This window comes from Sander lucioperca, chromosome 7 (genome assembly GCF_008315115.2).
Source record: "Sander lucioperca isolate FBNREF2018 chromosome 7, SLUC_FBN_1.2, whole genome shotgun sequence".
Taxonomy (NCBI): Eukaryota; Metazoa; Chordata; class Actinopteri; order Perciformes; family Percidae; genus Sander; species Sander lucioperca.
This window is the reverse complement of record NC_050179.1, coordinates 42,957,674-42,981,146: the sequence shown is the minus strand read 5'-3', so window position 1 is coordinate 42,981,146 and position 23,473 is coordinate 42,957,674. Positions and strand designations below refer to the sequence as shown.

The 23,473-nt window shown below is 42.5% G+C and overlaps 1 protein-coding gene across 1 annotated transcript in view; it reads right to left on the bottom strand.

The window, feature by feature from the left end:
- LOC116057569 (UPF0606 protein KIAA1549L-like) overlaps positions 1-23,473 on the bottom strand; it is a 131,676-nt gene that overhangs the window by 41,205 nt on the left and 66,998 nt on the right. Inside the window, exons 6-8 of the mRNA XM_031310106.2 lie at positions 22,659-22,804; positions 7,983-8,107; positions 3,016-3,236 (exon numbers count right to left, since the gene is read on the bottom strand). Of these exons, the coding sequence (XP_031165966.2) occupies positions 3,016-3,236; positions 7,983-8,107; positions 22,659-22,804 (492 nt within the window). The remainder of the gene's footprint in view (positions 1-3,015; positions 3,237-7,982; positions 8,108-22,658; positions 22,805-23,473) is intronic.

Genomic DNA, 23,473 nt, shown 5'->3' with positions numbered 1-23,473 from the left:
TACTTCATCAAGTGTTTGTCGAAATCCAAAGTTATGTATTGGTAGATCTCCCCTTTTTTTGGAGGGATTGGTTGGAAAAAGAAATTGTCACACTGGGGGATCGGTATCTCGGTGGCATATTGAAATCCTTTGAGGAAGTGGTACATCAACTTGGAATCCCAAGGTCTCATTTTTTAGATTGCAACTTTGTCCCCTCTGTTAGTGGGGATTTTTGGATCCTGTTCTTCAGCCTCGAAGGCACTAGAATGTTTAGATAAGGTGAAATATGGAAAAAGTCATGAGACTTCTGGGTATTATACTATGCTTATGCAGAACCTGGGGGATGGAGCCTGGACAGCCCTCAAAAAGACATGGGAAAGGGATCTGAGTATTACACTGGATGATGAGGAGTGGGACAGAATCTGTAGGAATATTAAAGTGCTCATATTATGCTTTTTGGCTTTTCCCCTTTCCTTTATTGTGTTATATTTTGTGCATGTTATAGGTTTACAAAGTGAAAAAGCCCCAAGGGACTTACCATCTTCCAGAGAAAACACTGTTCACAAACTGCTTCAAACAGCTCTATTGTAGTCCAGCCTTTACTTCCGTGACGAACGTGCATAACTTTGTAACACGTTATAATGCTTGCCTAGCTGCTAGCATGGCACGCCCTCATACTCTGCAACTGACTAGCTAGCAGTACTTACCTAGATACTGCGCATGTGTGACTCCCAACAAAGATGGAACAGAAGTGCGATGCCTCACTCTGTAGCTAAAACAGAGAGCTCAACACAGGGTGAAAAGAGGAGCTGCAGCAATGTGCAGTACAACAAAGATGTAGTGTTTTCTGAAAATTAAACCACATAAACCTATTCTGGTACAACCTCTAAATACAATTATGAACCTGAAAATGAGCATAATATGAGCACTTTAAAAAATATGTCACGGGATGTGAGGGTGCACCTCATTTTGCTCAAGATTATGCATCGCTTCTATTGGACTCCCTCCAGATTGTTTAGAATTGGTCTGAAAGACACACCAAATTGTTGGAAGTGTAAGACAGAGGATGGCCAATTACTTCATGTCCTATGGTCCCGTGATAAGGTCCAGGAATTTTGGACCTGGATATATGATAACGTATGTTGGATTGCAGGGACCCAGGTTCCATTCAGCCCAAGATTATTTCTTCTGGGAGATGGGTCAATCCTAAGTGGGATGGATAAGCACATAAGAAGCTGGGTCCAGACTAGTTTGATGATAGCCAGACAGATTATTTTAAGAGGATGAAAGAATGAAGGGGTGCCATCAATCCAGGAGTGGGCTTGTGAGATGGCTAGGATGGCAGCATTTGATAACATGTCATATAAACAGTTTGCCAGATTGGATGTGTATACTAGAAAATGGGGAAAGTACCTGAGCTTTCTGGAGGGCTCCTAAGAAGCTTTGTGCTGGGGAGAGACGTGTATGATGGGCTTATGGTGTTGTCATATGTTTATTTGATTTATGGTTTTTGTCTATTTTGTTACTATTTTGTTGAATGGTCTTGAATGCTGTAGTTACTGTGTCATCTTTTCTTGATTCTTGTCTGGGTGGGTGGTGATGATGAAAGGGGGGGATATATGCTCATGTTGCGAATTGTATGTTTTGTTTGTTTAAAAAAAGAAATTGTTAATCACAAAAATAGAATGTCCGTTTGTGTGTGTGTGTGTGTGTGTGTGTGTGTGTGTGTGTGTGTGTTTGTCTTGTTCCTGGCGTTGTGGTGTATTTGACCTTCTGCATGACTCTTCTGCAAAGATGAGCTACTTTATGAGAGCTGCAATGATCATTGTGTAAACCCTGCCTGTTGGCCGGTATTTGAAATGCGTGTAGTGGGCTAGTCCTAGTTTTATGGTGGTTTTGTATCGGTAACTTCAGTGCAAAAAAACATGAATCAATCTCTCTTTCTCTTGCTCGCTCACTCGCTCTCTAAGTGGGAACCTAAGCGTTGGCAGGCTGTGAAATAGACTCCTGCCGGTGCCTATGCACAGTTCCATTATGTTTTACAGTGGACATTTGTAGTTAACTGATTAGTAAAACCTTTTTTATGCTGCATTTGGCTGATTGTTTAACACCCTTTGTATCATGCACTAAGTGCTTCATTCTGCATGGCTTTCTCACTCAAAACAGCCTAATTAGGCCTAAGAGTTTATCTCGTATGTATGAGATGTTATCTCATATCTCATACGTAGCATATACAGTTTTAGATGTTATCTACTACGTAGAAGATAAACTTTTTTTGTGAATTTTTATTCACCTTGCCTTTCAGGGCTTTCAGTGACATGTGATTAAAATGGACACTGAGCATGAGCAGGAATTAATTTAGGCCAATTCACATTTTTACATAAAAACCCTAGTACTGCATGCTGTGGTGTTTCTGCATTTTGAATCCCAGATATCACTTTTCAGTCAAACTACTACATACTGTGACATCCACAGATGTTCCGTTTAACTTTCAGAAGGCAAATAAGTTCTTGTCTTTGCCTAAACAGCAAATATAAAATCATTATTGAACTGTGTAAAGGTTGAATGTGTTAAATCAGTTAGAGACAAAACTAAGAGATATAACAGACACTTATCTTTATGAACTGTAAAATATTAATGTGCTGACCAAAAATCACCCATCACTACTCACTCCCTATGTGTTGCTTAGCAACTATGTTTTACATCTACACATCTACAGTAGATCTATAATTCCTGGTGGAAACATTGTAAAGCACTTTAAGCAGTACAATAGTTGAGATAAAATGGAACAAAACCAGAATATGTCATATAAATGTAATCCTCTAATTTTGGGACTGTCAAACATTTCTACATAACTGCCATAATGTTTGGTGATTTTGGCTAATTATTTGTATTTGTTTAACCAGGGCAATGCAGTTATGGCCAATGAAGCTGTGAGTAAAGGAACATTCTTATGTTTTCAATGATGACGTGCATTAAATTATATTCAGAATAAATAACTCCTATTTTTTCTGGTATCTACTGTGTACTCCATACCTCTTATGACATCCTGCGAAGGATGCCCTCTTTTCCTCAGCAGTCATTGGCTCCTTGACCCCGTTGTCGTGCCGACTGTGCCTGGTGTCATGGTGACTGTAACCATGGCTGCCACCCTCAGACAGAGAGAACTCTCCATAGCCCTTCCTCCGGGCCTTCTGCCGCAGTTTGTTCCTGTAGTGCTCAATGTCAGACTTTTGTTTCAGCCCGCCATGGTTTGCCTGCAAACAATCCATATTGATTTAAAGCAATCCTATTTACCTGGCTCTATCCGCTTAGAGGCAACCAATTGAGAGCATTTTTTATGATGAACTGTTTCATTTTTGAAAATGTTTTTGTCCTTTCTTTCTAGCGCAATCACTTGTGTTTGTGTTGCAATCAATGTGTTTTAACAAGCATTCCCGACAGTTCGTAATCAGAGAATGTGTCACACCCTAAACATGATATTTTCTACTAATGCACACTTAATCAATTGATCGATTTTCTGATCTTATGTTAAAAGATTGAGGGATAATCAGCCTGTGTATCACAGTTCCAGCTGCAGAGAGGTGAGAGTTAGCAACCCTGATTCATCCAAAACTTTTAGAATACTATTTCATCCATTACTCTAGCTAGTTATTTCCATCATTTATCTGGTAATTAACTAATCAACTATTTAGACTTCTCTGATCGCTTGCTGACTAGTTTTAATGCACTCTCAATCACAACTAGTGCTCTGGTGTTACAGCTCACTCACTATGTGGATATCTTTTTTTAAGTAGTAATTTCTAGTTCTTCAAATTAGTTGTAGTAGTCAAACACAATTTTTCCAAAAAAAACCTGGCAACTGAAGAAGTATCCCCTGACATACAAGTACCCCTGTTTGGGAACCACTGACATGAAGCAACAACAGTTCCAAACATAAACATGACCAAACAATATGACTGAAAAAAAAAACATCTGCCATATTAAAGCTGGAGTCTCTAACTTTGTTCACCCCCACTGGCAGTGAGAGTTATCACACAAACACTATTGACATGTGAAGAACTGTAAGTGAGTGAGAAAGTTAGTTGTCAGCACTCCGTGTACTGCTCATGTAACAATGATGTTGTGGAGTTATTAAACTACTGCACTCATTCTGAGTACAAATCATGGATGTAAAATCAGAACTGGATACAATGTCGCTGCTTAGCCTTGCAGCCTCTTTTTTTTCCAGAGGACACTCACAGTATTGCAATGAAAAATCCCCCTGCGGCCCAATTTTTTTTTTTTTCTCCATAGACCACCATTATAATAGAAAAGCCTGTAAAATTGATGACAGGGCACCTCAAACTGCAAACAAGGTCCATTATGACTCTTTCTATTCAGAATTTTTTAATCCATGGACTTTTTATATTTGAAAAACCTTTCTCAAGCCGAGAAAAGCGATTTAAAAACCTGTGATGTCACCACTATGTAAAGCCTACAGTCTATGGGAACTTGTGGACGGGGCCAGCAGGAAAAAAATTCTAAGGTTTAGCAGAAACTGAATCCCGGATTCAGTGCATCCCTGGTCCAGTTATTATTATACATCCATGGTACAAATAAGCTGTATTGGCATCCTTCTGGTGCGCCAGCGCAGGAATGACACTACTCCGGTATACTGGAAATACATAAAGTTTTCCCTGGCGGTAATAGGGTTAATCAGCATTGTGTGAACTTCGTGAACTTGGCAAAGGCTTGAATGTAAACGGCATGCTCATCATGCCTGATGAGTGTGAAGTACAACTATCTACTTTATACGGTAGCCGACAGGGGCAAACGCACTGCAACTTAATGAAATGCGCAAATAGACAAAACACAAGCAAATTAAGAAAACATCTTTATTAATTTGACAACACATGCACAGCATTTAGCAAACGTGCTGCAAATGCACACAACAAAAAGAAATACACAAACGCGCTGCAAATATAGAAACGATGCAAAAAGAAAAGCACACAATCCCCGAAAACAAATGCAACAACAAAAAACACTGCATCCAGATTACTCAACGGAAGTTCTCCAGGCCTCTAGGGGGAGCGCTAAGTGGAACGTAGTGATTTTCGACCCCACGGAGAGAGAGAGAGAGAGAGAGAGAGAGAGAGAGAGAGAGAGAGAGCCGGGGCACGTTCAATCTCAACGGTGTGCAACTGCTTTGAGATCATCGACTGTAAATATGAAGTCTATGTTTGAGATATGTGTTCTCTCATTTGGTGGGTGTGTCTCTAGTTTATTGGCTCAGGTCCCATGTGATACCAAATCAGCAGAGACGTGTCTGTAAACTCGTGGCAATAAAAAGGCAGAGCACTCTCTCCCTGTGGGGTCGAATATCAAGCTGTTCCACTTAGCGCTCCCCCTAGAGGCCTGAAGAACTTCCGTTGTGTAATATGCAGCGTTTTTTTTTTTTGCATTTGTTTTTGGGGATTGTGTCCTTTTCTTTTTGCATCGGTTCTGTTTTTTGGGTTGTGTGCTTTTCTTTTTGCATCGTTTCTTTATTCGCAGTGCGTTTGTGTATTTGGTTGTGTTGTGTGTATTTGCAGCACGTTTGCTAAAAGCTGCACGTTTTGTCAAATTTATGAAGATGTTTTCTTAATTTGCTTGTATTTTGTCTATTTGTGTGTATTTCATTAAGTTGCAGTGCGTTTGCCCCTGTCGGCCACCGTAACATTAGGACTGGGAAGATGTGATATGTAAAAGTAAAAGCCACCAAATGCTGCTGTGTGACTCATGATGATGATGTTGTAGTTATTGTTCTGCCCTATACAGTCAGTGCTGCAGACTTACCTCACAGCTGAGTGCTATAAAGCCTTGATGGTGTGTGTAGATTACGTATATGTGTGTATGTGGACTAGTGGCGGATCTAGAAAATTTTGGGGGTGGCAAAGGGGTAGCAAGAGATCTTGGCAGGGTGGCAGGGGAAGATGGTACATGGGAAACCCCCATATGTAAATGCACTGCTATGCCCTACTATGCCCAGCAACACCCTGCTACACCCTGAACTGCTACATTTATTATTTCTAGTCATAGTTCTATTATCTTTATTGTTACTATAATTGCCACCGTTCATCATACCAACTGCTATAATTATTATGAATCATAATTCTCTGTATCTGTATCTGTCTGTGTCCCAACTGGCAGCGGCAGATGGCTGCCCACCAAGAGCCTGGGTCTGTCTGAGGTTTCTGCCCAAAAGGAAGTTTTTCCTCGCCGCTGTTGCACCAAATGCTTGCTCGTGGGGGAATTGTTGGGTCTTTGTAAATTATAGTGTGGTCTAGACCTACTCTATCTGTAAAGTGTATTGAGAAGAGTGAACTCTTGTTACGATTTGATACAATAAATACAATTGAATTTAGCTGAATTTGAATTAAATGGCTTGATCATATTTACTGATACAGACAAATAGAACAGAAAATAGAACATAATGTGTCTTATTTTATCAGTAATTATGATCAAACAAAAGGTCAAACAAATGCTATGATAGAGAAACTGTAAAACATAATTAGATAATCTATGTATATATGTAAATCTGTACATATCTAACCCTATAACATATACAACAGAATAGAAATAGCCCAAAACTGAAAACATGTCATTTTACTGCGTGACATGACATGTTATGCTACTGTACTGCAATTTATATGGAAGGAGAATATAAACAAACCATATGGTCCAGGGGTAATGACAGGCCTCTTCCCCCCTGTCTTTTTCATCTGCCTCCTCCTGATCACTCCCTGCCTCTGTCCCTCTCTCTGAATCTGCAAACACCTCTCTCCTCTTCATCCCTCACAGTCAATTCTTCCTTTCCCTCTTCTTTTTCACTTATTTCTGCATCTCCTTCTGTGGTCTTCTCCTGCTCTGACCCGCTTGGTCTCTCCAGTTTACTGCCTTCTCCTTCTTCATTCCCCTCCTTCCCTTCCTCCTGTGCACTACTCTGAATTTTCTTGGCTGGCAATATCCCCACTTTTAGGCTTCAGCTAATATCTCCAGCTAACCTGGCCTGCAAACTTCAACATGTGAAAAGCTCTGGTTATCCTTGAATTACATTACACTGTAGGGCCCTGTAGCTATGTAGCATAACAAACATAACATCAGAAGAGATTTATTACATGCAAACAACAGTTATGTTTAGACTAGCCTTCTTAATCCCATTGTATTTGTTGTTTTCCCAGTTTGACAGTAAAGGATGCCACCTGGTTTAATTTGTGCAACCTTATTGCCGTGATATGTGAGAGGAAGTAGATTTTATAGTAGGCTACTCCTTAACTAATCACATACAGATGATCTGTCTCAGCAAACACTGTGTAGTTTGTTGTAACATAACGCCACCGAAACGGCGACCCTCTGTAAACGTTATGAATTCAAACATGCCAGTTTGTAATATTTTGTATTATGCTGTTCTTGTCATTACTTAAATCAAAACTAAGCAAAAGGCAGAATGCTCTTACAAGTCATGAGGGGGCGAATTTACTTTTGGCTAATGTAATAGATGCACTGTTGTTGATGCTGACTCGCCTTTAGCATACATTACATTTATTACAAATTTAACTTAGCTTAATTAAACGTGTGTTTAAACTTCACCTGGGGAAACTGACTTCACCTTCAGAGGCTCAGGGGCAGCTCAGTCGCTCCAGTCTTTGCCGGGATGCAGGGCCACCACACCACAGCAGACTCGCTGTGTGCAAGCCAGACTGTGAGAAAGCTGCTCTGCACATTTGATGCAGGGACGTAGCTAAGTATTTGAGGGGCAGGGGGCTAGGATTACATCTACAATTATCATTTATTATTAATTAACATAAATTCATTGTTTGGTTCAATGTTTTAAGAAGCTTGTGGACATAATGGCAGTTTGTTTTTACAAGTACAGTTTTTTGAACACCAAAGTTAGGGGGGGTAGCTGGGGGGGCAAGGCACTACAGTGGGGGGGTCAGCTGCCCCCCCCCCCTGTAGATCCGCCCCCGATGTGGACTTACCTCCACATTAAGGACCACAGAGTCTTGGCTGTGGGATGAGGAGGAGGGATAGGAGTAGGTTGGTTGAGCAGTCATGGGTTTAATGGTGATGAGACGCAGAGAGCCTGAATGGTCTTCGTATGGGTCTGGGAAGAAGAAGACAAATAGGTTAGAAAGAGTTAGACAGAGACAGTACTTCCAGTAAGCTGTAAAGTTGCAATTATAGACATATCAGAAATTGTGCCACAAATTCCCACAATATCCAAACAGCAATTTTGTTCAATCTTCTAAGCATAACAATAGGGGGGGGTCAAATAGGGGGAAAAAGCTTGCCGATCACATCAATTTCTTGCACCATGTAGATTGATTTAATTTGACCTTCCTTGTGTTCAAGAAGCTTTTTGCCCTAGTATGATTGGCTTACCCTCTGTTTGAGTGCATTTAAGGTTGGATTTTATGCAGGGGATTTTGGGAAATCAGCAGATGATTAGCTTAGTATAGCAAATACAGAACTCCACTTTCCAACACCTATAAAATGTATTTACATTTTAGATCATGTTGTAAAACATGTAAAAGAAAACATTGATCGTTATGCTTTTTCGTGAGATGTGCAGAGCCAGGGTAACGGTTTACCCATGTTTCCAGTCTTTAAACGTACAATATGTAATTTCCCGCCAGCTAGGGGTCTCTCAATCAAACAATAACAAAAAATTTTTGGTGGAGTTTGGTGACTTTGTGAGGTAGCGTGGGATCGTGGGAGTATTCACCACCATTGCCATCATTGCAATCAGGTCCTCCCGGTTAGGTTTCCTTCAGGAGGTTTTTACCAGGAGCCGAATTATCCGCAGAGGTCTCCTCTTCTCCAAAACAAACATTTGTGATTAACACCAGTAAAAACACTGAATAAAGCAGATTCACATAAAAATCTGTTTCTCCGACACTGTTTGGTGGACACATCCTGGAGGGGGGCTGTGACAAACTTGTTTCTCTCTTCTCTCGTCCTATGACTAAAGTCCTTTATTCATTATTGGCTTAAAACTGGATAAAAAATACGTAAATTTATGACACAATGCTGATGCATGCACAAAAGGGATAAGATGCCAATGACAGGCAAACAAATGTAACAGACCGTTACCTTGATTAAAATTACGGATTTCTCTGGGTTTGGACATTGTTGGAAACATTTAGGATAATACAAAAGTACACAACTCAACAAAATGTATAACATAGGTCTAGTACTTTTTTTTACAGACATTGAATGCAGAAAAGTTACATATTATACCTTTTAGCGAAGCTAAGCTGACTGTAGCCTTATATTGAAAGGACAAATATGAGAGTGGTATTGATCCTCACATCTATCATTTCCCAAAATGTCAAACTATTCCTTTAATGAGTCATGGCAGTAACATTGACAGTGGCAGCGTGTGATTGCTTCTACACACAATTGCATTTTATTCCTACATTGTTTCCTTGGACACAATTTGTCTATGAGTATATTGTTTCGGGGGTGGTGATGGTGCAGTGGATATGACCCATGCCTTTGGTGTGGGAGATCTGGGTTCGATTCCCACTGTGATACATTAACCAATGTGTCCTTGAGCAAGACACTTAACCCATAGTTGCTCCGAGGCATGTGACCTCTGACTTTGGATAAAAGCGTCAGCTAAATGACATGTAATGTGATGTTTTATTTTGTTGCAAATTGGGTTTTAGAAAAGTCTGGCTACAAATAACAAATGAAAAAACATAAAAAAAACATGTTACATTTTTGTAAGTAAGGTACAGAATAAAGCATTGTAACTCAGGTATTGTTTGGGACTAGCAGCAAAAACTGTCACTGTCAGTGACACTACCTAGTACAGGGGTTTCAAACTCATTTTAGTTCATGAGCCACATACCCCTAATTTGATCTCAAATGGGCCAAACCAGTAAACCACAACAGAAATTCTATCTGCCACAGAGTTTCTTGTCAGCTTGATGTTGGCAAATGCAAGTTACTTCCGCTACGACAGCATTCTAAGGCCATTGTAGGAAAAAAAATAAAGTTACGGACCCTGGAGAGAGGGGTAATATTCTGAGAAAAAACTTAAAGATTAAAGTCGTAAATTTCTGGAAAAAGACCTTGGTTATTCTCTGAGATTAAAGTGGTAAGTTTGGAATTGGAATTAATTACTTCTCTGCAATTTTCACCCTTTGCAAAGTCATCCAGTGGGCCTGATTGGACCCTTTGGCGGGCCGGTTCTAGCCCACGGGCCGTATGTTTCACACCCCTGACCTAGTAAATGATAAATGTAAACAACCAAACAAGAACCCAATGATGTAAGAACCTAAAAGGATTGCTTGTATGTACAGTAGGTGTGTGTGTTAGACAATTTCATGTATCTGTACCAGGGTCTTCATGCACAATTCTGAAAGGTGGCTTTTCTGATTTCTTCCTGGTGTTATGTTTTTTTCCATGCTTCCATTGGCCCTGATATGCACTCCAAAATAATAACCTTTGTCTTATTCTGTCACTAATGTAAGATAGAATTATTGTCATGGCAACCCTCTAAATTTAGATTAGAACAATACAATACTCAACCCAGTCTCACGGCAGTTCGTGAAATGGTCACGTAATCTAATCTATTGATTCGTGTACACGGACACGTTTATCTAGTTTTTTTCGTGATGGTCAGCACGTTTTTTTAAACTACTATATTAAGAGCGACGGTAGCGAGTAGTATGAAAGGCCGAAAATCCGCGTAGGTTGGTTGGGGTGGTGGATGGGTCAAACAACACAGGACTTTCACCCAGGAGACCGGGGATCGTGTGCCATGTGTCACGTTTCCTTTCCCCATTCTTCTTTTCCTAAACCCAACCGTCCCGTTGTTGTCCAGTGTCCCCCAGAGACTGGGGATCGTGTCCCGCGTGTCACGTTTTCTTTCCCCGTCGTTCTTTTCCTAAGCCAAACCGTCCCGTTATTGTACCGCGTCCCGTTATTGTTTTCCTAAACCCAACCCGGAATCGTGCTGTGATCACGAAAGATGCTTCCCATTGAAATACATTAGTTTAAAAAACGTGCTGACCATCACGAATAAAACGAGATAAACGTGTCCGTGTAAACGTATCAATAGATAAAAAATTACGTGACCATTTAACAAACTGCCTTGAGACTGTGTTGCAATACTACTTGTATTTAGGTCCCATGGCTCAGGATTTCAAAACACAACTCTGTGCAGTTTCATGTTGTTTGGCTTGATGAGAAAACATCAGCTGTAAGGTGTGTGGTCTGCTTCTTACAGTATATGAGGCTCTATATATTAATGTGTGTATGGTATTGCAGGGAGCAGCAGATGGACAGCGTTGTACTGGGTCCACTGTGACTCACTGCCTGACTGACATCATATGGCAGACTGCTTCATTGTAGGGCTACAACAGTCTGCCATTAACTCAGCTCCAAACCCACACTGTCACCATTCATACTGGCTGCAGCTAAGCCGGCTTTATTTGTTGCTGTTCCTGCACCACCTATTACCACCTATGAGTGTAACAGTTATGGGCAGGACAGGTGGGGTGACGTCACAATCAGCAGAGGCATTGAACCATATTGGAAACATGACACTACATGTAAATAACGTGTACTCTGAACACTGGCGGCTGCCGTAAGGACAATTTCTACTACTGAGGCCATGGTTCTCAGCAGGAAAACGATGGAGTGTCTAATCCGGGTGGGGAATGTGTCCTTACCCAAAATGAAGGAGTTCAAGTACCACAGCTTTACTGCACCACTGAGCTGGAAGGCAAAGCTCTCGATCTACCGATCAATTTTCGTTCCTACCGTCAACTATGGTCATGAAGGCTGGGTCATAACCGAAAGAACTTGATCATGGGTACAAGCGGCCAAAATGGGTTTTCTCAGAAGGTTGGCTGACGTCTCCTGTAGAGATAGGGTGAGAAGCTCAGTCACCCGTGAGGAACTGCGTTGAACCAGCTGAGGTGGTCCGGGCATCTGGTAAGGGTGCCCCCTGGGCACCTCCCTAGGGAGGTGTTCCAAGCACGTCCAGCTGGGAGGGGGCCTCGGGGAAGACCCAGGACTAGGTGGAGAGATTATACTGTATCTCCACACTGGCCTGGGAATCCCCCAGTCAAAGCTGGTTAATGTGGCTCGGGAAAGGGAAGTTTGGGGTCCCTTGCTGGAGCTGCTTCTCCTGCGACCCAACCCCAAATAAGCAGATGAAGATGGATGGTTTGTTTTGTAACTATGTATAGGACACAAACATACCTTGCATTTACACCTTGCAGATTACAGAAAGGCCAGTGTCATTAACATTTAGCTGCAGAGCAAAGGCCAAGGATTGATGTGATGATAACGATCAATTTGAGGGTCTATAGAAGGACCTTTTTTTCATTGTCATCCTTTTTCTCTTACTTTTACCACTTCTCTACACAGTCAACTCTTTAAGGTAAATTGCTCTAAAAGTCATCTACTGTAGAAAGTAGCTATAATGTAAAATATATTCCACCACATTTTGATGTAACACACTGAATTGAGATGTTTTCAGGCTTATGTACTTCAGTTTAAAGAAGGTGAGTAAAAGAGACTAATCTGTCTGATGAAGAGACTCACACCACACTACAGCCATAATAAACAATATACACCATGAGTGCAACCAAGTTTCCATAATTGCTGATGTTTTAGCAGCATCTGTGACTGACTAATGATATGTAACTGTTGTCTGTTATCATCATCTGCCATTATCAATGCACAAACTACACTGATCCTGAATAATTGTATGGAGAAATAGATAATGTCCCTAACTGCCCTCACTTGAACATACATGCACACACGCCACTACTATACACATGATTTTATTTTAACTTATTCCCATACTGGTGGTAAATAACACATGCTGGTGTAATTTAAAATCTGAATAAATAGAATAGTCAATACCACTGTATGTCTGTATAGTCATTATGGACGGTCAGGAGCCAGTTAGCTTTGTGTCAGGACAGGTCAGTTGCCAAAAATAAATTCCAGCACTAACTCCCAAAAAATCCACAATTAGTAATTTTTACATTTCCGTTTGTGTACAGCTTAAACAAACAAGGTACAGTATGTTACTGTAATTACCAAGCTTTAGAGGTACTAATGTTTTTGAACTTCAGAAGTTAGCTATTTTCCCCCTGATTTCAGTCTTCATGGTAAGCCAAGCTAACCATTGCCTGGTTTTACCACCATAAGACATGAGAATGGTATCAGTCTTTTTATCTAACTTTCTGCAGGAAAGTAAAAAAGTAAGTAAGTGAATTGTATTTATAGAGCACTTTTCACAGATTGAATCACAAAGTGCTTTACATAAAAACATACAAGATAATAAATATTAAAAACAATACATCATAATGAAATTACAAAGTACTACATAAAGTGCAGACAGCCCACAGTCAACCAAATGCCTGTCTAAAAAGGTGGGTTTTTCATCAGATTTTTTTTAAAGAGTGCACAGAAACAGCAAAACATAAGGTGACTTTCTGTGCTATGGACTCAAAAGATCTATCAGCACGGGTCTTAAGCCAGGTGCGTGGAACAGGCAGTAAATTTAACATGTTAGGCCTAAGAGAGCGAGCTGATAAATATGATTAAAGTAGCTCAGCCACATATGCAGGAGCCTAAAGGAGATAAATGCATGTAGTAGCATCTCAAGTTCAGCAGTTGAAATGACGGATCTTAGTTTACTAATATTTCTTAACTAGAAAGAATAAGATCTGGTCAGCTGCTTAATATGGTTTTTGAACAATGTAGATTGATCAAATATCACCCCTAAATTACGCAGTTTGGAGCAGACATCAGAGGAAAGAGGCCCAATACATTCCATGTTTGTGGGGACGATATTTTCTGGAGCAACAACCTGAACCTCCGTCTTATCAGCATTGAGCTGAAAGTAGTTTTCTGCTAACCAGTTCTTAATAATATTGAGACAGTCAAGAAGCCTAGATAACCTAAAAGCCTCATGGGTTTAAATGAAAAATGGAGCTGGATATCATCCGCTTATAACTGGTATGCAATATTAAATCTGTTTATGATCTGTCCCAAGATCAGCAAATATAAAGAGAATAACAGGGGCCCCAGAACCGAGCCCTGTGGGACACCACAGGACAGTAGAGAGGAATCTTACACAAAGTCTCCAATAGAGACAGTGAAACTTCTGTCAGTGAGATATAATTAAAGTAACACGTCAACTTATTGGGACTTTAGCTTATTCACCGTAATCCCCAGAGTTAGATAAGTCCATACATACCCTTCTCATCTCCGTGCGAGTTGTTCTCAGAAAGGCAAAGCAGTGCTACTTCTGCTACTTGGGCGGAGTGATATGCTTTGCAGCACCTGAGAAGCCCTTTCTGAGAATATAGTTCCCAGTTTATATATGATTAGAAGATGGCTGTGTCTCTTGTTACCTTGTTATTTGTACATGCTGTGACTATACAAATCACAACATGTAAATAGGAACATGTTGGCATTATGTTGTCACTTTTCGGAGCAGTAGGCTAGTTGGAACCGATTACCTTCAGGATCTGTGCTAGGCTAAGCTACCGGTGGAACCGTCGGACAGAGTCACAACAGAGAGATGAGAAGGGTATGTATGGACTTATCTAACTCTGGGGGTTACAGTGAATAAGCTAAAGTCCCAATATTAAAGTCTACTGAGTTGAACGCTGAGCTGAGGTAAAAAAAGTACCAACACAGAACAATCACCCACAACAGAGGACATATATAGACACAAATATCGTTAGAAACTTTCCGAAGAGCAGTTTCAGAAGAAATGCTTTTCCGAAACCATGATTGAACCCTAAATATTGTGCCTCAAGTTGATTGGCCACAACCTTCTCTAAGAATTTTGACAACATTGGGATTTGAGATATAGGCCTATAGTTGTTGGAAAAAGCAGTATCTAAGTTGGTTTTCTTTATTATGGGCTAGATGGTTGCATGCTTCAAACAGGAAGGGACAGAGAGTGCATTTGACTGCTGAGGAGACTTACTGCTAGACAGCTAGAAACTAAGATAAGTACTTACATTATTAGGCTTCTCTGCTCATTGTCATTGGATCTGTTGCCTTAAATTTAATTTGACTGCTTTTGTTCTGCTAATTTCGCTCATTCTGCTGCTTTTTGCTGTTCTTTTTTGCTGCTCCTCCTCACCTGTAGCCAACACCAATCACCTCCTTGTATTTAATACTGGCATTTGTGTGAAGCGGCAGCTTCATCTGACGAAGACTCGGAGGACAAAGACAAAAGAGTCTATGCAGGAGTCTTTGTGGGAGGTTAAGTGGGCTTGGTATCTTACTTGCATTGCTCAGTGTCTTTATCTGAAAATGTGCTGCTTCTCCATTCCTGTTCATGTATCCTATCGGAGATACTACAAACCTTGCATATGTTCACAACATTTCCACAACCCGACCTCTCTTACCTATCCCACCCGCTCCACACACACTCAACACCTCGTCACAGGTGGCCTGTGGAACTGCCAGCTGCCACCCGCAAGACTTACTTGCTCTCTGTGAGACCTGGATTACACCGACCAACACATCCACCCCTGCTGCTCTCTCCCTCATCCACCACCACCTATGCAGCCTTCACTGCCGAGATGACTAAGGTTTTTGACCACCTGGTCCAAGGTAAAGACTTCCAGGAGGCTTTTCTCTCTCCGCCAAGGGCTTCGGAGCGTGGCTGAATACGCCATTGAGTTCCGGACTTTGGCCGCAGAGAGTGGGTGGAATGAGGCGTCCCTGCAGGCAGTGTTTGTCAATGGATTAAGTAAATTACTAAAGGATGAACTAGTATCACACCCTGTGCCTAATGACTTGGATGATTTAATTTCTCTGACAATCCGTATAGACAATCGATGCCGTGAACGGCGAAGGGAGAAGCGGCGTAATTCGGGCTGTGACGCAACGCCTCGTTGGAAGGAGCATTCCCCAGCCCCGGTTAGATCCCAGCCTGTTCCCAGCCATGTACAGCCACGGGAAACCGTGATGCAGGAGGATTACACCGAGGGCGAACCTATGCAGCTGGGACGGAACCAGCTCAGCGCGGAGGAACGGGAACAACGAAGAGCTAACAACATGTGCCTCTACTGGTAGTGACCAGGTTTCTACTGAAAACCTGGCCACCTGCCCAAGCCAACCGTTAAACTGGAGGGCTCGCTAGCCAGGGGGAGCATCCTAGCGAGCCGAGCAACTATACCCCTGTCTTCCCGACCTCGTACCCAGTTACATGCCACCATCAGCTGGAGGGACCAGACTCTGGAGCTCCTAGCGCTCATTGATTCAGGAGCCGACGAGAGTTTTTTAGACACCATGTTAGCAACAGCTGGGGGTTGCCTATGGAGCTACTGGAGGAGCTGCTGGAGGCTAACACAGTCGACAGGAGACTGCTGGCTCGAGTCACCACCCGCACCTGCCCAGTCCAGCTCCAGCTGTCAGGTAACCATTTTAACAAACAAAACAAAACAATACATACATAACGTAACAAAAATAATTTCCCCCTGGGATTATTAAAGTATTTCTGATTCTGATCTGATTCTGATTTTGAGCTCATTTCCTTTTTTGTAATTAACTCCCCATACATACCACTGGTTTTGGGGCACTCCTGGCTGATTAAACATAATCCTAACATTGACTGGAAAACAGCTAAGATAACTAACTGGAGCCCCACCTGTCATGCCAGTTGTTTGCGGTCTGCTCTGCCTCCCTCTCTAATCCACCAGAAACCCAAACCAGTCCGGCCGGACCTGTCATTAATCCCCGCTGAGTACCATGAAATTCCTGAAGTGTTTTGTAAACAGCAGGCCCACTCTTTACCCCCGCACCGACCCTATGACTGCGCCATCGACCTGCTGCCTGGTTCCACGTTTCCTCGTAGTCGTCTGTATAACATCTCCAGGCCAGAGCGGGCGGCTATGGAGGAGTATATTAACAACTCGCTGGCGGCAGGGATCATCCGTCCCTCGTCATCACCTCTGGGAGCCGGGTTTTTCTTCGTGGGCAAGAAAGATGGAACACTCAGGCCGTGCATCGACTTCAGCGGTTTGAATGACATTACAGTAAAAACTAAATATCCACTTCCTATCATGAACTCTGCTTTTGAATCCCTCCAGGTGGCAACAGTCTTTACTAAGCTGGACCTGCGCAATGCCTACCACCTAGTCCGGGTCCGTGAGGGGGATGAATGGAAGACTACCTTTAACACTCCCCTTGGACACTTTGAGTACTTAGTTATGCCTTTTGGCCTCACCAACGCACCAGCAGTTTTTCAGTGCTTGGTGAATGATGTGCTGAGAGATATGCTGGGCAGATTCGTTTTTGTCTACCTTGATGATATACTCATTTTTTCCCAGAACCAAGCAGAACACATCCAGCATGTTCACCAAGTCCTCCAGCGGCTGCTAGAAAACCGGCTATTTGTCAAGGCAGAGAAGTGTGAGTTCCACGCCTCCACAGTCACGTTTCTGGGCCACATCATCTCAAAGGGTCAGGTGAGGATGGACCCCAAGAAGGTGAGGTCTTGGATTGGCCCAAGCCAAAGAGTAGGAAGCAGCTTTAGAGATTTTTGGGTTTTGCCAATTTCTATAGACGCTTCATTAGAAATTACAGAAGCATTGCTGCACCATTAACTGCACTTACCTCCCCTGCTAGACCGTTTCACTGGACCTCCGAGACGGAAGGAGCCTTTTCGGAGCTGAGGAAAAGGTTCACCTCAGCCCCTATTCTCACTCAGCCTGACTCATCCCAACAGTTTGTGGTCGAAGTCGACGCCTCGGACGTGGGTATCGGAGCTGTCCTGTCCCAGCGGTCCCTCGAGGATAATAAACTTCATCCCTGTGCTTTTTTGTCCCATCGTTTATCCCCCACAGAGAGGAATTACGATGTCGGGAACCGCAAACTGCTGGCGGTCAAACTTGCTCTCGAGGAGTGGCGACACGCTGGAGGGCGCAGATCAGCCGTTCGCAGTTTGGTCCGATCATAAAAACCTGGAGTGCATCCACTCAGCGAAGCGCCTTAACCCTCGTCAAGCCAGGTGGGCCCTGTTCTTCGGTCGTTTCAAGTTTGCTCTGACCTACAGGCCCGGATCTAGGAATGTGAAGCCAGACGCACGATCTCGACTGTTTGAGAGAGAAGAGACCGCTGCGGAACCTGACCATTGTCCCCAGAATCTGTATCATCGGGGTAGCCACCAGATTGAGCAAGGTGAGGACGGCTCTGCAGCATCAGCCTGACCCAGGTAATGGCCCCCCGGGCCTTCTGTTTGTACCTCTTTCTGTCCGACCATCTGTGTTACAGTGGGGCCACTCCTCCAGACTATCGTGCCATCATGGAGTGGCCCGCTCTCTGGCATTCCTGCGCAGGCGGTTCTGGTGGCCAGACATGAGGACCGATATTCAGACCTTCGTTTCAGCCTGTCCCGTATGTGCTCAGAATAAGAGCTCCAACCAACCTCCTCCTGGTTTCCTGCAGTCCCTGCCCATACCGTCGCCCATGGTCCCACCTGTCTCTGGATTTTGTCTCCGGACTGCCACCATCCAAAGGTATGACTGTTGTGCTCACTGTGGCGGACTGTTTCAGCAAGGTTGCTCGTTACCTGCCTCTGCCTAAACTGCCCACAGCCAAGTAAACTGCTGAGCTCTTGGTTTCTGTGGTATTCACGGTCCACGGCCTGCCCTTGGACATAGTTTCCGACAGAGGTTCACAATTCACCTCAGCTGTTTGGAAGTCATTCTGCCGTGCCATCGGAGCCACTGTCAGCCTGACCTCAGGGTTCCATCCCCAAGCTAACGGACAAGCAGAGAGAGCTAACCAGAAACTAGAGACCACCCTGCGCTGTTTGGCATCCTCCAACCCATCGTCCTGGAATTCCCAGCTCCCATGGGTGGAGTACGCCCACAACACTCTACCCACATCAGCCACAGGTCTGTCTCCATTTCAATGTGTTTATGGTTTTCAACCCCCGCTGTTTCCCACTCAGGAAAGAGAGTTGGCAGTTCCCTCAGTCCAGGCACCTGGCACCATCAGCGCCACGCCAACCGTCGACACACCCCTGCCCCCACCTATTCTGTTGGAGACAAGGTATGTCTCTCTATTAAAGATCTCCCATTGAAAGCTGTTTCAAAGAAACTGTCACCCAAGTACATTGGCCCCTTTGTTCTCGAGAAGGTTATCACTCCCGTGACCGTCCGTCTCCAGCTGCCCCGCATTCTGAGTCCACCCAGCCTTTCATGTTTCCCTGCTCAAGCCCGTTCTTATCAGCGTTCACTGTGCGCCGGATTTTGGACTCCTCCTGCATACACACCTGAGGCTCATCACACCACTAGCACGCCTGTTCCTAATCAACTATCAACTCCCCTTATAAGCCAGGCCAACCTTCCAGTCTCTGCCGGATCATTGAATCAACCTGTATGATTACACGCCTGCCAATCTAAGAACTTTCACTATTGTGAATAACATTTTGCTAACTTGTTTAGTCCTGTCTCACCTCAGCCTACCATCCCGCCCTGTGCCTGAAACCTGTTCTACCTGCCAGCACTGCTAGACCCAGAGTTCTGGAGCCCGGATCCCATTCCCTCTCTATGACTCATCCGGACCACCTGCCTCTCAAACCACATTCTGTTTGTTCGGTTCAATAAAATCACCTTAATTGCAACTAACCTCTGGTCTGCGTCTGAGTTCTGGTCACCGGTCCTGACATTTTTAATGCTACATGAGCAATCGTCAAGTTGTTGCCACCCAAAGTAGCCTGTCTAATGAGGATGTTCCCTGTCACTGCAATTCTTTAAGGTACAATATGTAACGTTTCTGCATTAAAATACCTAAAAACGACTATACCTATGTTATATATTTTGTTGAGTTGTGTACTTAAACTATTGCAAATGTTTCCAAGAATTTTCAAACCCAGAGAAATCTGCAATTTTATTTCTGACATGGGACTTTTCGTTTAGTCGCCTGTCAGTGGCTTCATATAACCTTTGACCCCTCTAGTTACTCTAACTTACGTCAAAACACGAGCACCCAGATGATATGTTCGAGAGTAATTGTAAATCATACAATGTCACAGAAAGAGTTATACTCAGTAACTGTAATACTGCATTTTCTTTCTGCCACCCGGCATCATTTTGTCATTGATTACATGCCACTTTGCAACACAGTAATACAGCAGAGACCATATTTATTGATACATTTCAATATCGATCAATCCAGCTTAACGTTATTACAATGTGCTGGTTGACAAGTAGCTAATGCTAATGCTTGGTGGGTAACATAAGGTTAAAACATTGTTCAACACGCTCATAAAATTATTTTCTGTATGATTGCTTTGACCACGGTTAACAGCACTGGGCTGACCCACAAATAAGTTCACCAGTAACGTTAGCTGTATAGATAGATTACTAATCTAATACTAATTTAGCCAGCTACCACCCCCCGGTCTGTCTGCCTCACTCCCCCGGGGCTAAGAGACTTCAGTCGGGATGAAAGCTGACAACAGCCCCGGGACATATAGCATTAGGTAACGTAAGCCCCCAGCCAGCTAGAAGCCAGCCACTATCATTATGTCTCTGTTAACGTTACCAGTGTTCGTGTCAAAAATCTACTCCCTGCGGAAATTTTCCATCCTTCGCGTTAAGCTGTCTTCACAGTTCATTTTACCCGACAAAAGGTGGGTTAGGCACTAAAACGACTGGTTAAGATTACAAAAAAGTGAAGGGGGAGATAATTCCGGGCAGCTGGAAGATCTTCTGCTGCTGCACAACATCGGCCATCGGATTCCGCCAGCCATCCCCACCCACACCCATCTCTCAGCATCGTTGAGTAACATTACAACAAACTCCTTTCGCCCCAGTTTAAAACATCCAAAAGGTGACATTGACATTAAATATATTGTGATATAGTGGTTTTAGCTGCTGGCTAATGTTAGCTTGCTTGCTCACTAACTGGTCAGCTATCAATACAAATCCAATCAAGAAAACGTAATTATAATGGAGAAATTGCAGCTATTTTATTAGAATGACATGAATAAATATTACTAAACGTAACATGAATAAAACTTGAATGAGTAAAAAACTTGTCTGTGAAATTATGTATTCTTTTCGGCGATGGTGTTTAACAATGAAAACGACAACTCCCATAGTTCCACGCAACTTCACAACGTCATCAAAAGTCTGTGTTTACCATCCATTGTTTTGGTTGAGAGACCCCTAGCAGCAGAAAATGACATAGTGTACGTTTAAAGTGTTTTGTCATCAATTATTTTTGCTAATATTTGTCAAACACTGAAGACATTTCTCCGCTCTCTAATCCGCAGGACACACAGCCTCTCAGCAGACAGACGTTTCTATCATCATGGTCGTATCTTTTTGAAGCAGAGGCTATAGTGGTCGTAAAATGTACACACGTAGTAAATCGCAACTTGTTAATCAAAAGTATTTTATAAGAATCAAAAGCTAAGACAAGAAAGTAGCCTATAGACTTAAATGAGTAGTAAGCTGTTTGGCCGGAAGCCAACGCTTATAGAAAGCTCTGCTTAAATCAATCATGAACATAAATAAATCCTTTAATAAAAACATGAGGAGACAGGTTTATCATTTCTGACAATCACATAGGCTATGAAAGCATATATTATTTATGTTGTAAGGAACTCTGAAAGACAGAAAGTCAATTCTTTATTTAAAAAAAGTTTGGTGCTGTCGATAGCACCCCTACTACCAACATCTAGGATTGTGGCTGTTCCATTCAGTAGTATGCTCATGTAACCACAGTCTATGGTGTAATTAAGTAGTAGTGTCAGTCATGCCTGCTGGGGTTTTTTGTGTTTAAGTTGATTGGAATGGAAATGTGTTTCTGTGTGTATCTAGGACTAGATGGAGATAATTGCTAATATACCCACAACCTCGATAAAAAAGAAGGGAAAAAATGACCGTGCTAATTTATTTTTTAATAGTTACCAAGTGTATCAAAGTATTTTCTCGCAGGATAAAGAGAAAAGTGTCACCGGTTTAAAGATGAGTCATTTTGCTAATGCACAAACTATATGGTGTGGGTTGTATGGATTTGAATAACACCTAATCTGGCAGTAGGCTGTCGCAACTCTTCACCAATTCACCCACTTTCCTGTCTTTCCTCTGTGATTCTACTCAAGAGTAACTTGGTGCAGTGCTTATGGCACATTCCCTGCAAACCACTTTTTTTTTTATCTCCATAGCATTTTCAGCATTGCATCCAAATTAAAACACATAAACACTTAAAAATACAAACACCTGAGATGTCTCTTTTGATCCAGTTAAGACCGGTATCTGCGGTTTGTGTGTATGAGTAAAAGATGATGAGTATAAGTGTTGTCACTGACAATTACATGATGCAGAAGCAGGCTGAGTCACTACATGTATGAGTGTGTTCACTCTGTGCTCATATGCACTTCATTAGCTCATATTAATTATCCTTTGGGTAAAATATAACAGTATGAGAATGTGTGTGTGTGTGTGTGTGTGTGTGTGTGTGTGTGTGTGTGTGTGTGTGTGTGGGGCGGAGATTAACACCTGTTTATTAACTATGACAGACTTTGTGGTGGGTGACGTAAACGTAAAGGAGGGGCAGAATGTATCTCTTTTTATCTATCCATCATCTCTTTTAACACCCCCTCCATATTTCCTCTCTGACCCCCTCTTCCTCCTCACCATTGGGGCTCCTCTTGTGAAGCTCCTCCTTGCCGTTCTTGCCGCTGCTGCCAGTCGCTGTCCTTCGGGCTGAGGAGCTCTTGCTGGTGTTCAGCTTCCCGGAGCCGTTACTTGACACAGAGCCGTCCTCCTCACTTGGCAACCGACTGTAGTATCCATGGCAACAGAGAGAGGCAAGGGAGGAAGGAGAGGGGAGGGCTTGTAAGTCTCAAGCAGTACACAAGCAGTGCATCATCTCATATTGGCACTATCAACTTTAAATCTAATTCGGAAAATAACATTAATAGAGCATAAAAAAAAACATTTAAAGGTGCTTTACAATCCAAAGAAATGTTGTGTATTGGTCTGTATGTGAGTGTGCATACATGTAATGGACAAAAAAACTAACCAATATTAGAAACTGTAACCCAAAACTATTATTATTCCAAAATATGAAAAACAGCAAGAATATGAAATTCAAAGTAATGTGATTTGCATCCACAATCACAGCTTCAGCATGACTGTATTGTCTGTGTTTCCATTTTTGTTTAGTGATTTTTAGTTTTTCTTTTTGCTTAGGATTTTTTCTTTATATGATATTCTTTGTGCTTCTGAGCTTGGTCTTTATAGTAATTAAAGTGATTGGACCTAACTAGTGGAACAACTAATACAACTAAGAAGCCAGCATCACATTAGGACTGCACAATATATTGTTTCAGCATCGAAATTGCAATGTGCCAACCCAGTCTCATGGCAGTTCGTGAAATCCAATCCCAATCCGCGGGATCCTCCGGAAGCGACATAGTAATTACTGCTCCGTGGATCCGAAAGAAAAA